This window comes from Felis catus, chromosome C1 (genome assembly GCF_018350175.1).
Source record: "Felis catus isolate Fca126 chromosome C1, F.catus_Fca126_mat1.0, whole genome shotgun sequence".
Classification (NCBI taxonomy): Eukaryota; Metazoa; Chordata; class Mammalia; order Carnivora; family Felidae; genus Felis; species Felis catus.
Window position 1 is genome coordinate 78,643,734 of NC_058375.1, and position 17,710 is coordinate 78,661,443.

General features: G+C 36.2%; 2 protein-coding genes across 21 annotated transcripts in view; one reads left to right on the forward strand and one right to left on the reverse strand.

The window, feature by feature from the left end:
- Window positions 1–17,710, reverse strand: part of EVI5 (ecotropic viral integration site 5) — a 241,613-nt gene that overhangs the window by 168,134 nt on the left and 55,769 nt on the right. For 14 of the 20 annotated variants that reach the window (XM_045036203.1, XM_045036194.1, XM_023258908.2 and 11 more), the window contains one exon: window positions 14,275–14,504. The exons of 1 other annotated variant lie outside the window; for it this stretch is intronic. In XM_045036203.1, the coding sequence (XP_044892138.1) occupies window positions 14,275–14,423 (149 nt within the window). In that variant the 5' untranslated portion in view covers window positions 14,424–14,504. Of the gene's footprint in view, window positions 1–5,942; window positions 5,969–14,274; window positions 14,505–17,211; window positions 17,283–17,710 lie in introns of those variants that run through there. 5 more of the 20 variants (XM_045036193.1, XM_045036195.1, XM_045036196.1 and 2 more) reach the window with 2 other exon arrangements.
- TCEB2 (transcription elongation factor B (SIII), polypeptide 2 (18kDa, elongin B)) lies at window positions 15,952–16,308 on the forward strand. Its single transcript, NM_001246228.1, is given in 1 exon segment — window positions 15,952–16,308. A coding segment is annotated over 1 exon segment (357 nt).

The window sequence follows — 17,710 nt, forward strand, 5'->3', positions numbered from 1 at the left end:
GCCTAGAGCCCGTTTCAGATTGTGTCTCCCTCTCCCTCTGCCCTTCTCCCGCTCACACTGTGAGCGTGTGTGTCTCTCAAAATACACATACATACATGCATGCATACATAAATATTCTTAAATATGACACCCAAAGCACAAATGACTATATCTATATCTATATCTATATCTATATCTATACACGTATATACAGTAAAACCTTGGTTTGCATGCATAATCCATTCTGGAAACATGCTTGTGATCCAAAGCACTTGTGTATAAAAGTGAATTTCAAGAACCATTGGCTTAGTTGTGATCATGTGACATTCGGTGTCACATACTACTCATATTGCAAGACATCACATGTTTATCAAGTTAAAACTTATTAGAAATGTTTGCTTGTCTTGTGGAACATTCGCAGACCAAGTTACTCCCAATCCAAAGTTTTACGTATTTATAATTATATAAACATATTGAACTCACCAAAATTAAAAATGTTTTGGTGCACCTGGGTGGCTCAGTCGGTTAAGTGTCCAACTTCGGCTCAGGTCATGATCTTACGGTTTGTGGGTTCAAGCCCCACATTGGGCTCTGTGCTGACAGCTCAGAGCCTGGAGCTTGCTTTGGATTGTGTCTCCCTCTTTCTCCTTCTCTGCCCCCCTCCAAAATAAATTTAAAAAAACATTTAAAAAAAATTTTTTTAATGTTTTGTGCCTTCCTGGATGCCATCAAGAAAGTGAAAAGAAAACATAAGGAACAGGAAAAACTTTGCAACTCAGAAGACTTATATCTAAAATATATAAGAAACTCTTATGACTCCATAATAAAAACAAGCAACCCAATTAAAAAATGGGCAAATAATCAGAATATACATTTCTCCAAAGAAGATATACAATAGCCAATAAGCACATGAAAAGCTGCTCAGCATCACTAATCATTTGGGAAATGCAAACCAAAACCTTAATAAGATATCACTTTACAACCACTAGGATGGTTATAACTGAAAGACACAATAACAACTGCTGGTGAAGATATGGAGTACACAGGAATGCTTAGACACCACTGATGTGAATGTAAAACAGTAAAACCACTTTGGAAAACAGTCTGACAATTCTAAGAGAAATGGAAAAGCTATGCCCAAGAAGGGATAGAAAATAAATGCAAATGGGCATGCGGTTTCTTGTAGTGACAGATGCACAAAACTTATACAACAAATATTCATGGAAGCATTTATTCATAACAGCCCCAAAGTGGAAACAATCCAAAGTCCATCAACTGTTAAATGGATAAAAAAACACTGGTACAGCCATACAATGGAATATTATTCAGTCATGAAGAGGAATGAAGTATTAGTACATGCTACAACATGGATGCACCTTGAAAATATGATGCTAAGTGAAAGAAGTCACAAAAGGAAACATATTGTATAATTCAATTTATATTAAATATCTAGACTTCATAAAGTAGATCAGTTGTTGCTGAGAAGTGGAGTGGAAGTGAGAAGAGTAAGATGGCCAGTGATTGCTAATGGATACGTGTTTTCCTGTGCTGATAGCTACACAACTCTGAATATGTGAAAAAACACTGAATGGTACACTTTAAAGTAGTGAATTGCATGTATATGAATTATAGCTCAAAAAAAAGTGTTATATAGAAAAACACGTAAAATATATCAATGATAATAAAAATCAGAAGAGAGGTTTCAAGGGGGTGAGGTTGCTAGAAAAGGGCACAAGAAAATTTCTGGGATGATAGGAATTTTCTAACACGATAGAAATCATCCATGTGTTTAATGGGCATGTGGGTAATACACAATCAAATTTGTCAAAACAAACTATACTTAAGAACTGAGCATTTCTCTGCAAATTATACACCAACTTTATAACAATTTATAGAAAATATTGTCTATGGTTAATGACACTAGGAGCAATGACAATGAGGTGAGAAACTATTGCTTTTTATTATCGAAAGCCCTTTATAACCTTTTAATATAATGACTTGACTTTAGAAAGAACTGTTTTTGCTATATTAAATGCATCTATTCTGTAAAGAAAGGAAAAGATAAACATTATCTCATTTTTTTCTTTTCAAATTTGTTGAGCACTCTAACAAATTTTAGAATTTTCTAAAGAGAAACTTCAGAATTTTTTTCAATGTCATAGGCATAAAGAAGTCCTTTTGTCAAAGAGTTGAAGCATTTTCAAGAAGTAATACTTGAAATGATATTATCAAGTCTCTCCCCATTTGACTACTAAGTCATGGCATGCAGGTAAACAATTTACAAATTCATTAAGAAAACATAGACTTTATAGAATGTGTAGTTAGAATCAGGTATTTTTACTCCTCTTTGCTAAATACAGTGATGAAACAACTCAGGAAGACTCTTAAACAGCAAGATAATTAAAACATTCTGACATGGTAACAGGGAGCATACTACCTTGAAAATGTCAATTTCAAAGACTTGCAGCTAGCAACTGGGAAAATGGTAAGCATTACTCATAGGTCTGTGGACTACTGAAAAGTCTATTCAAAACTTACTTATTTCCCTCTGTCCAGAGCACATGGGTTCACTGCCTTGGACGGATTTATTGCAAGAACAGAAACTACCTTCCCATCCCATCATAATTTCCTTATGACTAACTAGTAAGAAGAAATTTATCAGATTCAAAGAAAAGAATACTGGCCTAGTAGGAATACTGTATACTACAATCAAGGCCATTCCTCACAGATTTGTGTGGCTTCCTGGCCATTTTAAACTGCCACTGCTATACAATAATTCACAAGCCCAAATGTATTCATCCTCCCAGAATGCTGCCAGACTAAAACGTCTCTACTGGATCTCTACTGACTGGACAATACATAATCTTCAGTCTCCTAAGTAAGCAACTCCAAGTTTTTGTAAGAGTTCTACCTCTAAGAACAGCATTTGCTATAACCCCACATTATCTGAGATGGGGTGCTAAAGCTAATTTTCAGTTGGACTTCAAGTAGCATTAAGGATAGAGAAAATGTAGGTGTGGCAGCTTCCAGAAGCTTAGAAGACTTGGCAGAGAAAAGGTATTCTCAGCTCTCTAAAGGACAGAAGCAGCAACTAAACAGAGAGCTGACAACAAGGAGAATATGCCAACACAGGGAATAGTGTGAGTTTTATTTGATTAGAGAGATTACCTTTACCATATCTTAACAACTAAGAACTGAACCTTATCCTCACCAAGAGGTCACCGATCTAAGGAAAACAGCAGAACGTGTGCTTTATGATGGGCACATAAGAAAAAAAGAGTAGCGTGGAGCAGTGCACACTTGATAAACATCAAAGAAAAAGCCTCTCTTGCTACAATACCATGACTGAAAAATACAAAGAAGGAAAAGGAAAACAATGGGTTATCTTTTAGGTATCTAGAGTATGAAGTACTTGGGGGACATCAATGTAGGTAAGCATCTTGTAACTAAAAAGACAAGTCTGAAGCTTAGAACTTATCAGGTAGGCATCTTAACATCTCTGAAAACAGTATATTAAGATATTTGAGAGACAGCACATTCACACAACTTTTATTTCACTATATTGCTATAATAGCTCTATTGTATTATTAGGTATTGTTGCTAATCTCTTACTGTGCCAAATTTATAAATTAAACTTTATCATGCGTACATATGTATAGAAAAAAAAAAACAGTATACATAGAGTTTGGTACTATCCACGATTTCAGACACCCACTGGGGGTCTTAAAAGGTATTCCACACCGGTAATGGGAAATACTGTATTAGCAAAGAATTGATAGTAAACTTTTTAAATATCCTACTGTACTCAGCATAATGCTTTCCTATGGATACCAAAACAGCAACAAGTCATCATGCCGTTTGGAAATGTGTAAACTGCTAAGATAATTTACAAAGAGCTAAAGAAAGATCTAAGAAAAGCTAAGGTAAAAAAAAAAATGCCATATAAGAAAAACATTTGGAAAGCTAAATACTCTCGCACTTACTGCAGAGGGATCAACTTTGCAAACATGGGGTTCAAATATCTCTTGTAACGTTACATCAAAGGAACAAGATATGAATGAATGTACTGGGGTAAAGACAGCAACCAGCAAGCTAAACGAAAAGCAAATGAGTAGCAACAAAATACATGCCTGACTCACAGAGTAGTCACAACCATTCACATCAACACCATCAAGCACAAATTCAAGTCTCAGAGCAACAACAACAACAACAACAACAACAACAACAAAGGGAGAATTAAGACAAAACACAAAGAATTAACACAAGAAGCAATTCAGAGACAATTCTTAGTGGGGTGCCTAAATAATAGGGATCTCTCCAGTTCTGAAAGCAAGCAGTTTTTTTTCTTTTTCTTTTGTTTAAGATGAGGTCTCAGAGAAGGTGAACACGAGACTTCCAGCTCCCTTCCAAATATTCTGACCAGAAACTGATGGTTTGAGGATTAGTTTTACACAGACATTGGGACAGACAGGCATAGCATACTCAACTTCTTAGACTTCTTAATTTAAAGATACGATATAGGGGCACCTGGGTGGCTCAGTCAGTTAAGCATCAGCTTAACTTCAGCTCAGGCCATGATCTTGCATTCGTGAGTTCGAGCCCCGTGTCAGACTCTGTACTGACAGCTCAGAGCCTAGAGCCTGATTCAGATTCTGGGTCTCCCTCTCTCTCTGACCCTCCCTTGCTCTGACTCTTTCTCTTTCTCTCTCTCTCTCTCTCTCTCTCTCTCTCTCTCTGTCTCTCTCAAAAATAAACATTAAAAAAAAAATTTAACTGGGGCGCCTGGGTGGCGCAGTCGGTTAAGCGTCCGACTTCAGCCAGGTCACGATCTCGCAGTCTGTGAGTTCGAGCCCCGCGTCGGGCTCTGGGCTGATGGTTCAGAGCCTGGAGCCTGTTTCCGATTCTGTGTCTCCCTCTCTCTCTGCCCCTCCCCCGTTCATGCTCTGTCTCTCTCTGTCCCAAAAATAAATAAACGTTGAAAAAAAAATTTTTTTTTTAAATTTAACTAAACAATAATAAAGATACGGTGTACAGCTAAGCTAGTTACAACAGAAAAAGGAGTTCAATAAATTCTTTTAATTACATCATCAAATTCCTCAGGAAATCAGACAATTGATTTAAAAAATTTTTAAAAACCTTCAATGAAAAGAATAGAGTTTGTGTGACGATCTTAAAAGCCTCGCCTATGATTTAAAATTCATGAATTTTTAACACAGAGACTTAAAAATATATGTTTTGCTCAGCTTTTTACTTCCTTAATAATCAGGGTTGCATTATAGAGAGTATCCTCAGGTAAACAAAGTAATGCTTTAGTAGTAAAACTATAAACCTACAATGAAAGTTATGTTAGATCATCTAGATCATCACTGTCCAACAGAAATATAATGCAAGCCCCTTATATCATTTTAAATGTTATAGTAGCCACATGTACAGTAAAAGAAACAAGTACAATTAACTTTAATAATGTTACCAAATACAGTCAAAATATCATTTTAGCATGTAATCAAAATTTTAATTAATGAGATATTCTTTTTTTCAAATCAGCCATTCAAAACCTTATGTACATTCCACTTTTATAGCACATAAGAATTCAGACCAGCCACATTTCAGGTGCTCAAGTGCCACATATGGCTTGTGGCCACCTTACTGGATGGTAGAACTTTAGATGTTGGTAAGATAAAGATATATTACGGTTTCAAAGATTCCTGCTTACTTTACTTAAAAATACATAAAATACACTTAATTTAGTTTAGAAGAACCCTACCCATATTTCCTCATTCTCATATCTCACTTCCAAAACTCTATCAAAAAGCAAATTTTGATTCCAAATATAATGTAAAAAGAAATGAACATGGCTGCAATGCCAAACTTTTAAACCACACAAATAATGGCCTATTAAAAATTGAAATTAGCAACATTCCCCTCCTTAATTAAAATGTACTGCTATTACACTTGAACCTTACCTTCCTAAATTCATCTCTGCCAAAGCCTTCATGTTTTCAAAATGAAAAAGAAAAACACATTTAACACACAGGAAAAAAACAGCTGTCCCATTTCAACTTTAAGGCTATCAATTATTAACTTTCATCAAACAGATCTTTGATATTATATTGAACCATTTCTTCACATCTTTCTGGGGTTGCCACATGTACTGATTTTTAAAAGTTATCATTGCAGTAAAATTATGGGAAAGAAAAAAAGTTTATAAAATTTGTTATTTTCAATTTTAATTTTCTAAAATACTGCCATTTTTACACTTTCTGAATTAAAGTGAGTTAAGTAACATGAGTAGCATGAGTCTATATTTGGAGAAGAAAAAACTCTTGAACAAAAGCATATCCCGTGCTACAAAAAGTAACTGTGTCTCGTAATTTTTACTTGAATTATGTACTTTGCATATCTATATTATAAACCACAGAAATGGTCAGAGAAAATTTAAGTTATTATTCTTTGAATTTTTTCCTCGGATATAAGAGGTTAGCAGGGTAGTAGGCAGAACAGGGGGAAGAGAGCTAGACCTAGTGTTTACCATTTTATTTTTTATTAGAGTCAGAGATGTGTTTTTCCACCAGGATTGTTCTAAGGTAAAACAATGTGTCACTAGATTCAACCATTCTACAAATAAATCCTTCCCATGGATTCTGGGTTTTAATGAAGGAAAGGAAAGAAAAACTCAAAATGTGAACTCAAAAAGAGCACAGATTTTGGAGAGCCTGGGTGGCTCAGTCGGCAGGGCGTCTGACTTCCACTGAGGTCATGATCTTTCACCTTATGAGTTCGAGCCCCGCGTCAGGCTCTGTGTTGCCGCTCAGAGCCTGGAGCCTGCTTTGGATTCTGTGTCTCCCTCTCTCTCTCTGCCCCTCCCCCACTCAAACTCTGTCTCTCAAAAATAAACATTTAAAAAAAAAAGAGTACAGATTTTGAGTAATCCATACAAGAACAAGAATGACAACCTTCTGCTCCTTTAACTTCAAATTCTGATTTGTCAAAACCTCTTTTCTGAACGTTTTTAAATAACTCTAGTAATTAGTCTTTAGATATTAACATATACACAGGGCACATCTGGTATTCCTGAGTAAACTGTGAATTACTTGGAGAAAAGTTCATCTATATCCATAACTTACAACAATTCCTACTATAGTGCTCTGTAGGTATTAGTAGTACAGTAATTACTGATCACAACCATAAAAATAAATTCAACTTTGGTCACTTACAAACTCAGCACCAAAAGCTATCTTTTGTGTGCACTATTTTTCCATTAAAGAACCAATTCATTTTTTTATTAATATTTATATTTTAGTTAACATACAGTACAATATTGGTTTCAGAAGTAGATTCAGTGTTTCATCATTTACATACATCATCCTGTGCTCAATACAAGTGCCCTTTCTTTTTTTTTTAATGTTTATCTTTGAGAGAGCGTGAGCGGGAAGGAACAGAGAGAAAGGGAGACAGAGAATGTGAAGCAGGCTCTGCATTGCCAACACAAAGCCCAACTTCGAAACCATGAACCATGAGATCATAACCTGAGCTGAAGTTGGACACTCAATGGATTGGGCCACCGAAAAAAACTGTCAACAAGTTTCCAAATTTGAAGAAAACTATAAATGTACAAGAAGTTCCACAAAACCCAAATACAAGAAACATGAAAAAAAGTACAATCAGGCAGCTCTGAATCAAACGGCTTAGATCAGGAATAAAGAAAAAAATCTTAAAAAGAGGAAAAAAAAACACACCATATATACAGGAACAAAGATAAGGAATGGATCAGATTTCCTAATGAAAACAATGCAAGACAGAAGTCAATGAAACATCACCGAAGCACTGTGGGGGCTGGGGGTGGGGGAACTGTCAACCTATATGCAAAGAAAACATCCTTACAAATCAAAGGCAAAATGAAGACTCAAACATACAAGAGCAGCCCCACCCTTCATGAATTATTATTAAACAAAGTCCTTCAGACAGGAAAAGTGTATCAGGTGGAAATCTAGAGTTAAAGAATGAAAGAGCTCCAAAGATGGAAACTATGTAAATATATGAGATATTTTATTATTTTAATTTCTTTAAAACATAATTGTTGAAGCAAAAATATTAATACAGAATGAGGGTTACAACATATATAATAGGAAGACACAGGACAAAACTAGCATAAAGGACTGGAGAGGAGATATGGAACTGTACTATTCTTTTTTTTTTTTTTTAAATGTTTATTTATTTTTGAGACAGAGAGAGACAGAGTATAGTAGGGGAGGGGCAGAGAGAGAGAGAGGGAAACACAGAATCCAAAGCAGGCGCAGGCTCTGAGCTGTCAGCACAGAGCCCGATGCAGGGCTCAGACTCACCAACTGTGAGATCATGACCTGAGCCAAAGTATACGCTTAACTGACTGAGCCACCTAAGTGCCCCTGTACTATTCTAAGTTCTTACACCACATCTGAAATAGTATGAGATCCCTTGAAGGCAGACAGAGATAAATTAGAGATTTCTACTATGAACCTTAAAGCAACCAGTAAAATAACAAAACATATTTATAGCTGATAAATCAACAAAGAAAATAAACACTAAAAAAATTCCATTAAATAAAAAGTAAGCAGAAAAATAAAAAGGAAACAACAATATAAAACAAAATGACAGGGGTGCCTGGGTGGCTCAGTCAGTTAAGCATCTGACTCTTGATTTTGGTGCTGGTCAGATTCTCTCTCCCTCTGCCTCCCTTGCGCACTCTCTCAAAAAACAATAATAATAATAATAATAATAATTTAAAAAATAAAACAAAAGATTTAAACATAAGCATATCAATAATCACATTAAATATAAATGATCTATTTTCCTGAAAACCTAGAAAACACTGTTTTCTAGTTACAAAAGACTACCTACTTTATGATTCCATAATGAAGTGTCCAAGAGTAGGCAAACCCACAGAGATAGAAAGCAGATTAGTGATTACCAGTGGCTGGAAGAAAGGTAAAAAAGGGAGACTAATCAGTAGAGAGTTTCTTCGGGGGGGGGGGGGGGGGGGGGGAGGGGGAGGGGGGAGGGGGGAGGGTGATTAAAGTGTTCTGAAATTGAATAATAGTGGGGCGCCTGGGTGGCGCAGTCGGTTGAGCGTCCGACTTCAGCCAGGTCACGATCTCGCAGTCCAGGAGTTCGAGCCCCGCGTCAGGCTCTGGGCTGATGGCTCAGAGCCTGGAGCCTGCTTCCGATTCTGTGTCTCCCTCTCTCTCTGCCCCTCCCCCGTTCATGTTCTGTCTCTCTCTGTCCCAAAAATAAATAAACGTTGAAAAAAAAAAATTAAAAAAAAAAAAAGAATAGTAATAGATGCACAACTTTGTAAATATACCAAAATCACTATATCATATGCTTTCAAAGGGTGGATTTTACAGTGTGTGAACAAATTAAAGATACAATAAAAATACAGTGAAAACACAGGAAAAAAGCAAAAGAAATATTAACAGCAGCATACATATTTTCTTGGATCTAGCCCTGCAAGAAGACTGTAATTCTCACTTCACACCAAAAGGTTTGGATACATGATTTGCTTTGGCCAATAAAATCTAGATAGAAGTTACATCTACAACTCCCTAACAGACACTTTAAGGTATTTCCACTCTATCTCTTTTGCATCTGCCACAGGTCTGGTTTATCCTGGATAAGGGGTGGTCATTAGTCCTGGAATAAGGAAGTATGGAACAAAGATGTACTCAACTTGCAGCTTAAAATGAATATGAAATGTGAGGAAGAAATAAAACTTTGTTTTTGTAATTTTTAAAAAAGTAAATGGTAAATATTATAAGGCAAAGATCATTCATTTGTATTTTTAAAAGATATAAATATATGTTGCCTAGCTGAGGAACTTTAAAGGCTGGAAAATGTATAATATTTTAACACTATTCAAAAGAAAGGTACAATGACTATGTAAATTTCTAAGCAAACAGTATTACCAAAGATAAAGAAGGGGTTTCACAAGAGGACATAACAAACCTAAATGTTTAAATACTTAATAAGTACAACTTCAAGATACATGAAACAAAAACTGAAATAATTTAAAGAGAAACAGACAAATCCACAATTATAGTTGGGATTTTCCATACTCTTCTGTCCATATCCGATATCAAAAGTAAACAGAAAACCAGAAAAGAAATAGTAGACTTAAACATTATCAATCCATTTTAATCAACTAATGTTTATAGAATACTCTACCGAACAGTTTAATATACCCTCTTCTCAAGTTCACATAAAATGTTTACCAAAATAATATTCAAGATCATAAAAGAATTCTCAGTAAATTTAAATGGCTGTTGCTAAAACAGGGCTTAAAAATATACAGCACCAAACAAATACTAGAAAAGAAGAAAGATCACAAAGACATTACATATAAATGTAAAAAAAATCGTAAGACAACTATAGATCAATATTTACCCTGAACAAACATGCAAAAATTCCAAATACAATTTTAGCAGATCAAATCCAACAATATTTTGTAAAGACAATTTATCACAACCAAGTGGGATTATCTCAGGAATGCAAAGTTGGTTTAACATTCAAAAATTAATGTAATTCACCATATCAGACTATAAAAGGAACACTACATGATCATTTCAGTAAATGGAGAAAAAGCATTTGACAAAATCCAAAATCTATTTCTTTTAAACTCTAAGCAAATGAGGAAGATAAAGAAACTTCCTCAATCTGATAAAAGCCATCTACAAAAGCCTACAGTTAACATATTTAATGTTTCATCCCTAAGATCAGGAAAACAAAATGTACGTTCACCACTTACATTCAAATTTGTACTCAAGGTATTGGCCAGTTGTAATAAGGCAAGAAAAAGAAATAAAGGCATCCAGATTGGAAAGAAGAAGTGAAAGTGCTTTAATCAGAGTTAACATCCTCATTCACATTACAAAATCTAATGTAATCTAAAAAAATAAAAACAACAAAACCTATCAGAACAACAAGTTTAGCAATGCAGTAGGATATATAAGGCAATACAGTTCAATCAAAGCCTCAGTAAGTGTTTTTGTGGAAATTAACAATTTGTTTTAAAATTCATATGGGAATCCTGAGAAACTTAACAGAAACCCATGGGGGAGGGGAAGGAATAAAAAAAAAAAAAAAAAAAAAAAAGGTTAGAGTGGGAGAGAGCCAAAGCATAAGAGACTCATAAAAACTGAAAACAAACTGAGGGTTGATGGGGGGTGGGAGGGAGGGGAGGGTGGGTGACGGGTATTGAGGAGGGCACCTTTTGGGATGAGCACTGGGTGTTGTATGGAAACCAACTGACAATAAATTTCATATATTGAAAAAAAAAAAAAGAAATGTTCCAAATTAGGTATTTTAGGAAAGGTATAGGTTATTTTTTCAAAATATTCTTCCCGGTTTAAAAAAAATAATAAAATCTTTTGCATTAAAAAATTAATTAATTAATTAATAAAATAAAATAAAATTCATATGGGAATGTTAAGTTCCAAAAATAGTCAAAATGGAGAACTAAGTTGGAAGATTAACACTATCTCATTTTAAGATGTATTATAAAGTTACAGTAATCAAAACTGTACTGTATTGGCATTAAGACAGAAAACACACCAATGGAACAACTAATTTTTGACATAAGTGCAAAAATATTTAAGTCAAGAAAGGGTAGCCTTTTCAACAAATGGTACAGGAACAATTAAATATACATATTCAAAAAATGAATTTTGATCTATACTTTGCTCTATATACAAAACTAACTCCAAACTGATGAGATCTAGGGGTGCCAGGGTGGCTCAGTCAGTTGAGACTCCTGATTTAGGCTCAGATCATGATCTCACGGTTCGTGAGCTCCAGCCCCACATCAGGCTCTATGCTCACAATGCAGAGCCTGCTTGGGATTCTCTCTCTCTCACCCTCTCTCTCTCTCTCTGTCCGTTCCCACTCATGCTGTCTCTCTCTCTCTAAAAATAAACTTAGGGGCACCTGAGTGGCTCAGTCGGCTGAGCATCCAACTTCAGCTCAGGTCATGATCTCGCGGTTTGTGAGTTCGAGCCCCGCGTCGGGCTCTGTGCTGACAGCTCAGAGCCTGGAGTCTGCTTCGGATTCTGGGTCTCCCTCTCTCTCTGCCCCTCCCCTGCTCATGCTCTGTCTCTCTCTGTCTCAAAAATAAATAAAACATCTAAAAATAAACTTAAAAAACAAAAAAACGCCGCTTTAAAAAAAAAAAAGGGATCAGACCTAAACAAAACTTTATAAAAAAAACTTCTGTAAAAAAATACAGGCATCAAGCTATGTGTATGTGACCTTGAGTCATCAAAAGAACAATCCATAAAAGAACAATTTCAAACTGGACGATCAAAATTTACAACTTCATCAAAATTTACAACAAAAGATACTGTTAAGAGAATGATAAGCCACAGACTAGGAAAAAATATTTCAAAACATATTATGTGAAAAGAATTCATATTCCAAATGTTCAAGGAACTCTTAAAATACAATAATAAGAAAGCAAACAACCTAATTTTAACAGGCAAAAAAGTCAAACAGACATTTTATCAAAGAAGATACATCAATGGCAAATAAGCACATAAAAAGATGCTCAACACCATTAGGAAATGCAAATTAAAACTACAAGATACCAGGGGCCTAGGTGGCTTAGTCAGTTGAGCGTCCAACTTTGATTTCAGCTTGGGTCATGATCTCAATGGTTCGTGGGTTTGAGCCCTGTGTCAGCCTCTGTGCTGAGAAGGGATTCTCTGCCTCTCTCTCTCTGCCCCTCCCCTGCAAGTGCTGTCTCGGTCTCTCTCAAAAATAAACTTCAAAACAACACAAAAAAACTACAAGATACCAGTATATGTTAGCTAAAATTAAAGACTATACCAAGTATTGGCAAGGATGTAGAGGAACTGAAATTTTCATATACTGTTGGTGGGAATGTGAAAAAGTATAGGCCCTTTGGAAATAGTTTGGCAGTTAATGTTCACCTATCATATAAACCAGCCATTCCAATTCTAGGTATTTGCTCAGGAAAAATGAAGCATTCGTCTATCTGTACAAAGGTTTGCATACAAATATTTACAACATTTCATAATAAAGAGTGAATAAACGAGCATATATCCATACTATACAATACCACTAAGCAAGTAAAAAAATGAACTATTCACACACACTACAACATGGATGAATCTCAAAAAAAACATGCTGAGTAAAATACACCAATAAAAAAAGTACATACTCTATTATTCCATTTCTATAAAATTCTACAAAATGCAAACTAATCTACATAACTGTAAGAGATCAATGGCTGCCTGGGGATGCAAAGGAGAATAATGGATATGTTTGTTTTCTTGCCTTTGGTGATTATTTCACAGATATATACATATGTCAAAAACAATCAAACTGCACACAAATATGTGTAGTTTATATGTCAATTATATATGAAAAAAAGCTGTTAGAAGTTATGTTCTTACTCGTAAAGCCAATGGTAGTATACATCTTGACTGAACACAAAAGGGGGCTCTTCCAATGATTCTTTTGTATCTGAAGCCCAAAATAGATTCTGATAATAATATAGTGAAGGGACACACAGGGTCCAGAGTATACATTGCTAACAAATGACTATTCTATTTCATGCCCATTAAGAGAAAAAACTGAATGAAGAGATTTCCTACTCTAAACCATAAATCAACCATCCACCCTAAATTAAATTACTTTACAAATTAACCAAAGGGGCTACTTATAGAGTTTAAATCAAAGATGGCAGTTTTGGGGCACCTGGATGGTTCAGTTGGTTAAGCATCCAACTGTTGATCTTGGCTCAGGTCATGATCTCACAGTTCGAGAGTTCGAGCCCCGTGCTGGGCTCTATGCTGACAGCATGAGCTTGTTTGGGATATGGTCTCTTCCTCTTTTTGCTCCTTCCCTGCTTACACACACACACACACACACACACACACACACACACACACTCTCTCTCTCTCTCTCTCTCAAAATAAACTTAAAAAAAATAAAAATGGTAGTCTTATTTGCCTTAACAAAATTCTAAAATTCAGTAACAATTTAGGGAATTTGCTATATTAACAAAAAACATCTCTAAAGCTATCTGAGCCAGGAGGAAATTTTAATACAACTTTAGTTTTAAGACCAACTCCTCCAAAAAAGACGTGAATACTTTTGTTAAGTAATTTTGTCAAACAAGGAGCCGAAGACTAGAAAATAAACATTCTAAAAAAAGTAAATTTTGATTATGGCATATATACATAAATGAATGGCTGAGTTCATATAACTGCAGAGAGAGAAAAGCCAAGCAACCTCACTCACCTATTTTGTTCCTCCAGTTTAGCCAGGAGTTCTAAGTCGTCTGGACTCAACTGTGAAGGGGAAGATGGTGAAAGGGCTGGCGTGGATAGTGTGGTAGATGAGGATGTAGTGTGTAATGAGGCAGATGGACTTGCCACCTGACTGGCCATCTGACTGACTGTATGTGATACTGTGTTCTTCACCCATGAGAGAGTAGAACTCAGCTTTTCTGCAACCTTGTCTGTCGCCACCTACAAATAAAAATTAAAGTTGAAAATATTTTAGTTTTACTACATTTATTACCAAGAACTTGGTAACCCTGTTAAGTTTTACTTAATAACCACCATCACAATATTTTCTTTGAGGTGATAAAGGTAAAACCTACTTTACCAACGATTAGCCTAACATTAGCTTTTGGGAAATATTTATTTCAATTCTGCAATGTGAACAAACTAGAACAGTGTTTTCCAAACTACAGGTTGAAACTCATCAGAGAGTAATATAATCTACATGAGAGATAAAACCAGCATTTTTGAAAAATGAGAAAGAACAGGGGCACCTGGGTGGCTCAGTCAGTTAAACATCTGACTGTTGATTTCAGCTCAGGTCACGATCTTGTAGTTGTGAGATCAAGCCCCGTGTCAGGTTCTGTGCTGGGTGTGGAGCCTGCCTAAGATTCTCTCACCCCTTCCCTCTGCCAATACCCTGCTAATGTGCAAGCGCTCTCTCTCTTACAAAAAAAAAAAAAAAAAAGGAAAATAACAAAAAATATCAGTGTCAATATATACTGTCTTATGAAATTGTTTCAGTTACATGTGTGTATTAAAACTACATACTACATGTAGATATAATTCATGAGCGTACTGAGTTGGGATATAAAACGTATTCTGTAGGGACACCTGGGTGGCTCAACTGGTTGAGCGTTTCACTCTTGATTTCAGCTCAGGTCATGATCCCCAGGTCGTGGGATCGAGCCTTGCACAGGGCTCCACATTGAGCCTGCAGCCTACTTGAGATTCTCTGCTCTCTCCCTCTGCTGCCCCCCCACCCCAATTAAAAAAAAAAAATGTATTCTGTACTCAAAATCATTTGAAAGCCAAGGATTAAAATATGTCCATTTGGTGATAAGGATAGGAGAATGCTGTAACATTACTAATAATTCAATAAAAACTGGGTTTGCTTAGCATAAGACATTATGAGACTCATGACATCTGTCTTCAAACAACAACAGAGTATTTTTTAAAAAGAGAGACTTTTTCTAGAGAACAAAATTATGATAAATGGTTGAGTTAGCAGAGTGGGAAAGATGCAAGACACAATTTTCACATAGTTGGAACTACTCAGAAATAAAATGGCATGCCTAGGAGGAGGAGACATTCCCATCACTGGCTAAAATAAAGCAGTAGTTATTAACAGCCAAACATCACAAGTTTAAGATAACTTTCTAAGTAAGCAACCAGAACTTAAAAAGCCCTTAAGATCAATCTCTCTTTACCCAAAGGATACAAAAATGCTGATTCGAAGGGGCACACAGACCCCAATGTTTATAGCAGTACTATCAACAACAGCCAAAGCATGGAAAGAGTCCAAATGTCCATTGACTGATGAATGGATAAAGAAGATGAGTTATATAGAGAGAGAGTGGAATATTTCTTGATGATCAAAAAGAATGAAATACTGGGACAGGCAGCCACCGCGATGAACGTGTTCCTTATGATCAGTTGCCACAAGACCACCATCTTCATGGACGCCAAGGAGTCGAGTACCATGTTTGAGCTGAAGCGCACCGTGGAGGGCATCCTCAAGCAGCCGCCCGGTGAGCAGCAGCTGTACAAGGATGACCAACTTCTGGATGATGGCAAGACACTGGGAGAGTGTGGCTTCACCAGTCAGACGGCAGGGCCACAGGCCCCAGCCACCGTGGGGCTGGCCTTCCGGGCAGATGAAGCTTTCAAGGCCCTGCGCATGGAGCCCTTCTCCAGTCCACCCGAGCTGCCCGATGTAATGAAGCCACAGGACTCAGGAAGCAGCGCCAACAAACAAGTGGTGCAGTGAGAAGGCCCCAGGCCCATCCCCAGTGCCCCCCCACCAATAAAAGAGATTTGGGTGTCAAAAAAAAAAATGAATGAAATATTGTCATTTGCAACAATGCGGATGGAACTAGAATGTATTATGCTAAGTGAAATAAGTCAGAGAAAGACAAATAGCACATGATTTCATTCATATGTGGAATTTAAGAAACATAAGTGATGAACATAGGGTAAGGGAAGGAAAAATAAGATAAAAACAGAGAAGGAAGCTAACCAGAAGAGACTCTTAAATAAAGAGAACTGACGGTTGCTAGAAGGGTACTGGGTAGGTGATAGGTATTAAAGAGAGCACTTGTTGGGATGAGCACTGGGTATTATTGTAAATCATGAATCACTAAATTCTACTCCTGAAACCATTATTACACTATATGTTAACTAACTTGGATTTAAATAAAATTTAAAAAAAAGAAATAGCAAGTGTTGGCAAGGATGTGGAGGGAAAAGAACCCTTGTATGCGGCTGGCAGAAATGTAAATCAGTGCAGCCACTGTGGAAAGCACTATGGAGGTTCCTCAAAAAATTAAAAACAGAAACACCAAATGATGCAGAATCCCACTTCTAGGTACGTAACCAAAGAAAATTAAAACAGGAGGGGCGCCTGGGTGGTTCAGTCCGTTAAGCATCTGACTTCAGCTCAGGTCATGATCTCACCACTCGTGAGTTCAAGCCCTGCATCGGGCTCTATACTGACAGCTCAGAGCCTGGAGCCTGCTTCAGATTCTGTGTCTCCCTCCCTCTCTGCCCCTCTCCCACTCATACTCTGTCTCTTTCTCTCACAAATAAGTAAACATTAAAAAATATATACTTAAAAAAATTAAAATATTTAGAAAATTAAAATGGGATAAAAATATAGATGTAAAAAAACTACCTCTGATATTCAGTGCATTACACATATGTCCACATATTCATAAATCATGCCCAACTCCTAAGCAGATTCAGCTGCAAAATAAAATACATAAATAATATTCAAACATGCCATTACTTCACTAATGAAAAACAATGTAAATAAAAGCCATATTTGAATACCTATGTAACACTAAACATTCTTAATGACGTGAGTTTACAAAATAAGGTGTAATAGGCTTTTTAAGGGACTGTATTTTCTAAAAACTATCATAAAAAGAACTGCTTGATTATGAAGTACTTAGACATATAAAAGCTAAAAAACTATGAAGTGCTTTTATGTGCTCTGACAAGATCTTAAATTTTATAACTAAATGGCTAAAGCACTGCCAATTATTTTCAGAATCAGCATATTCTCATGTAATCTTAGTTATATATAGCAATTCATACACACAGAAATTAAAACACCAAGACATAGGGGCACCTGGGTGGCTCAGTCGGTTGGCATCTGACTTTGGCTCAGG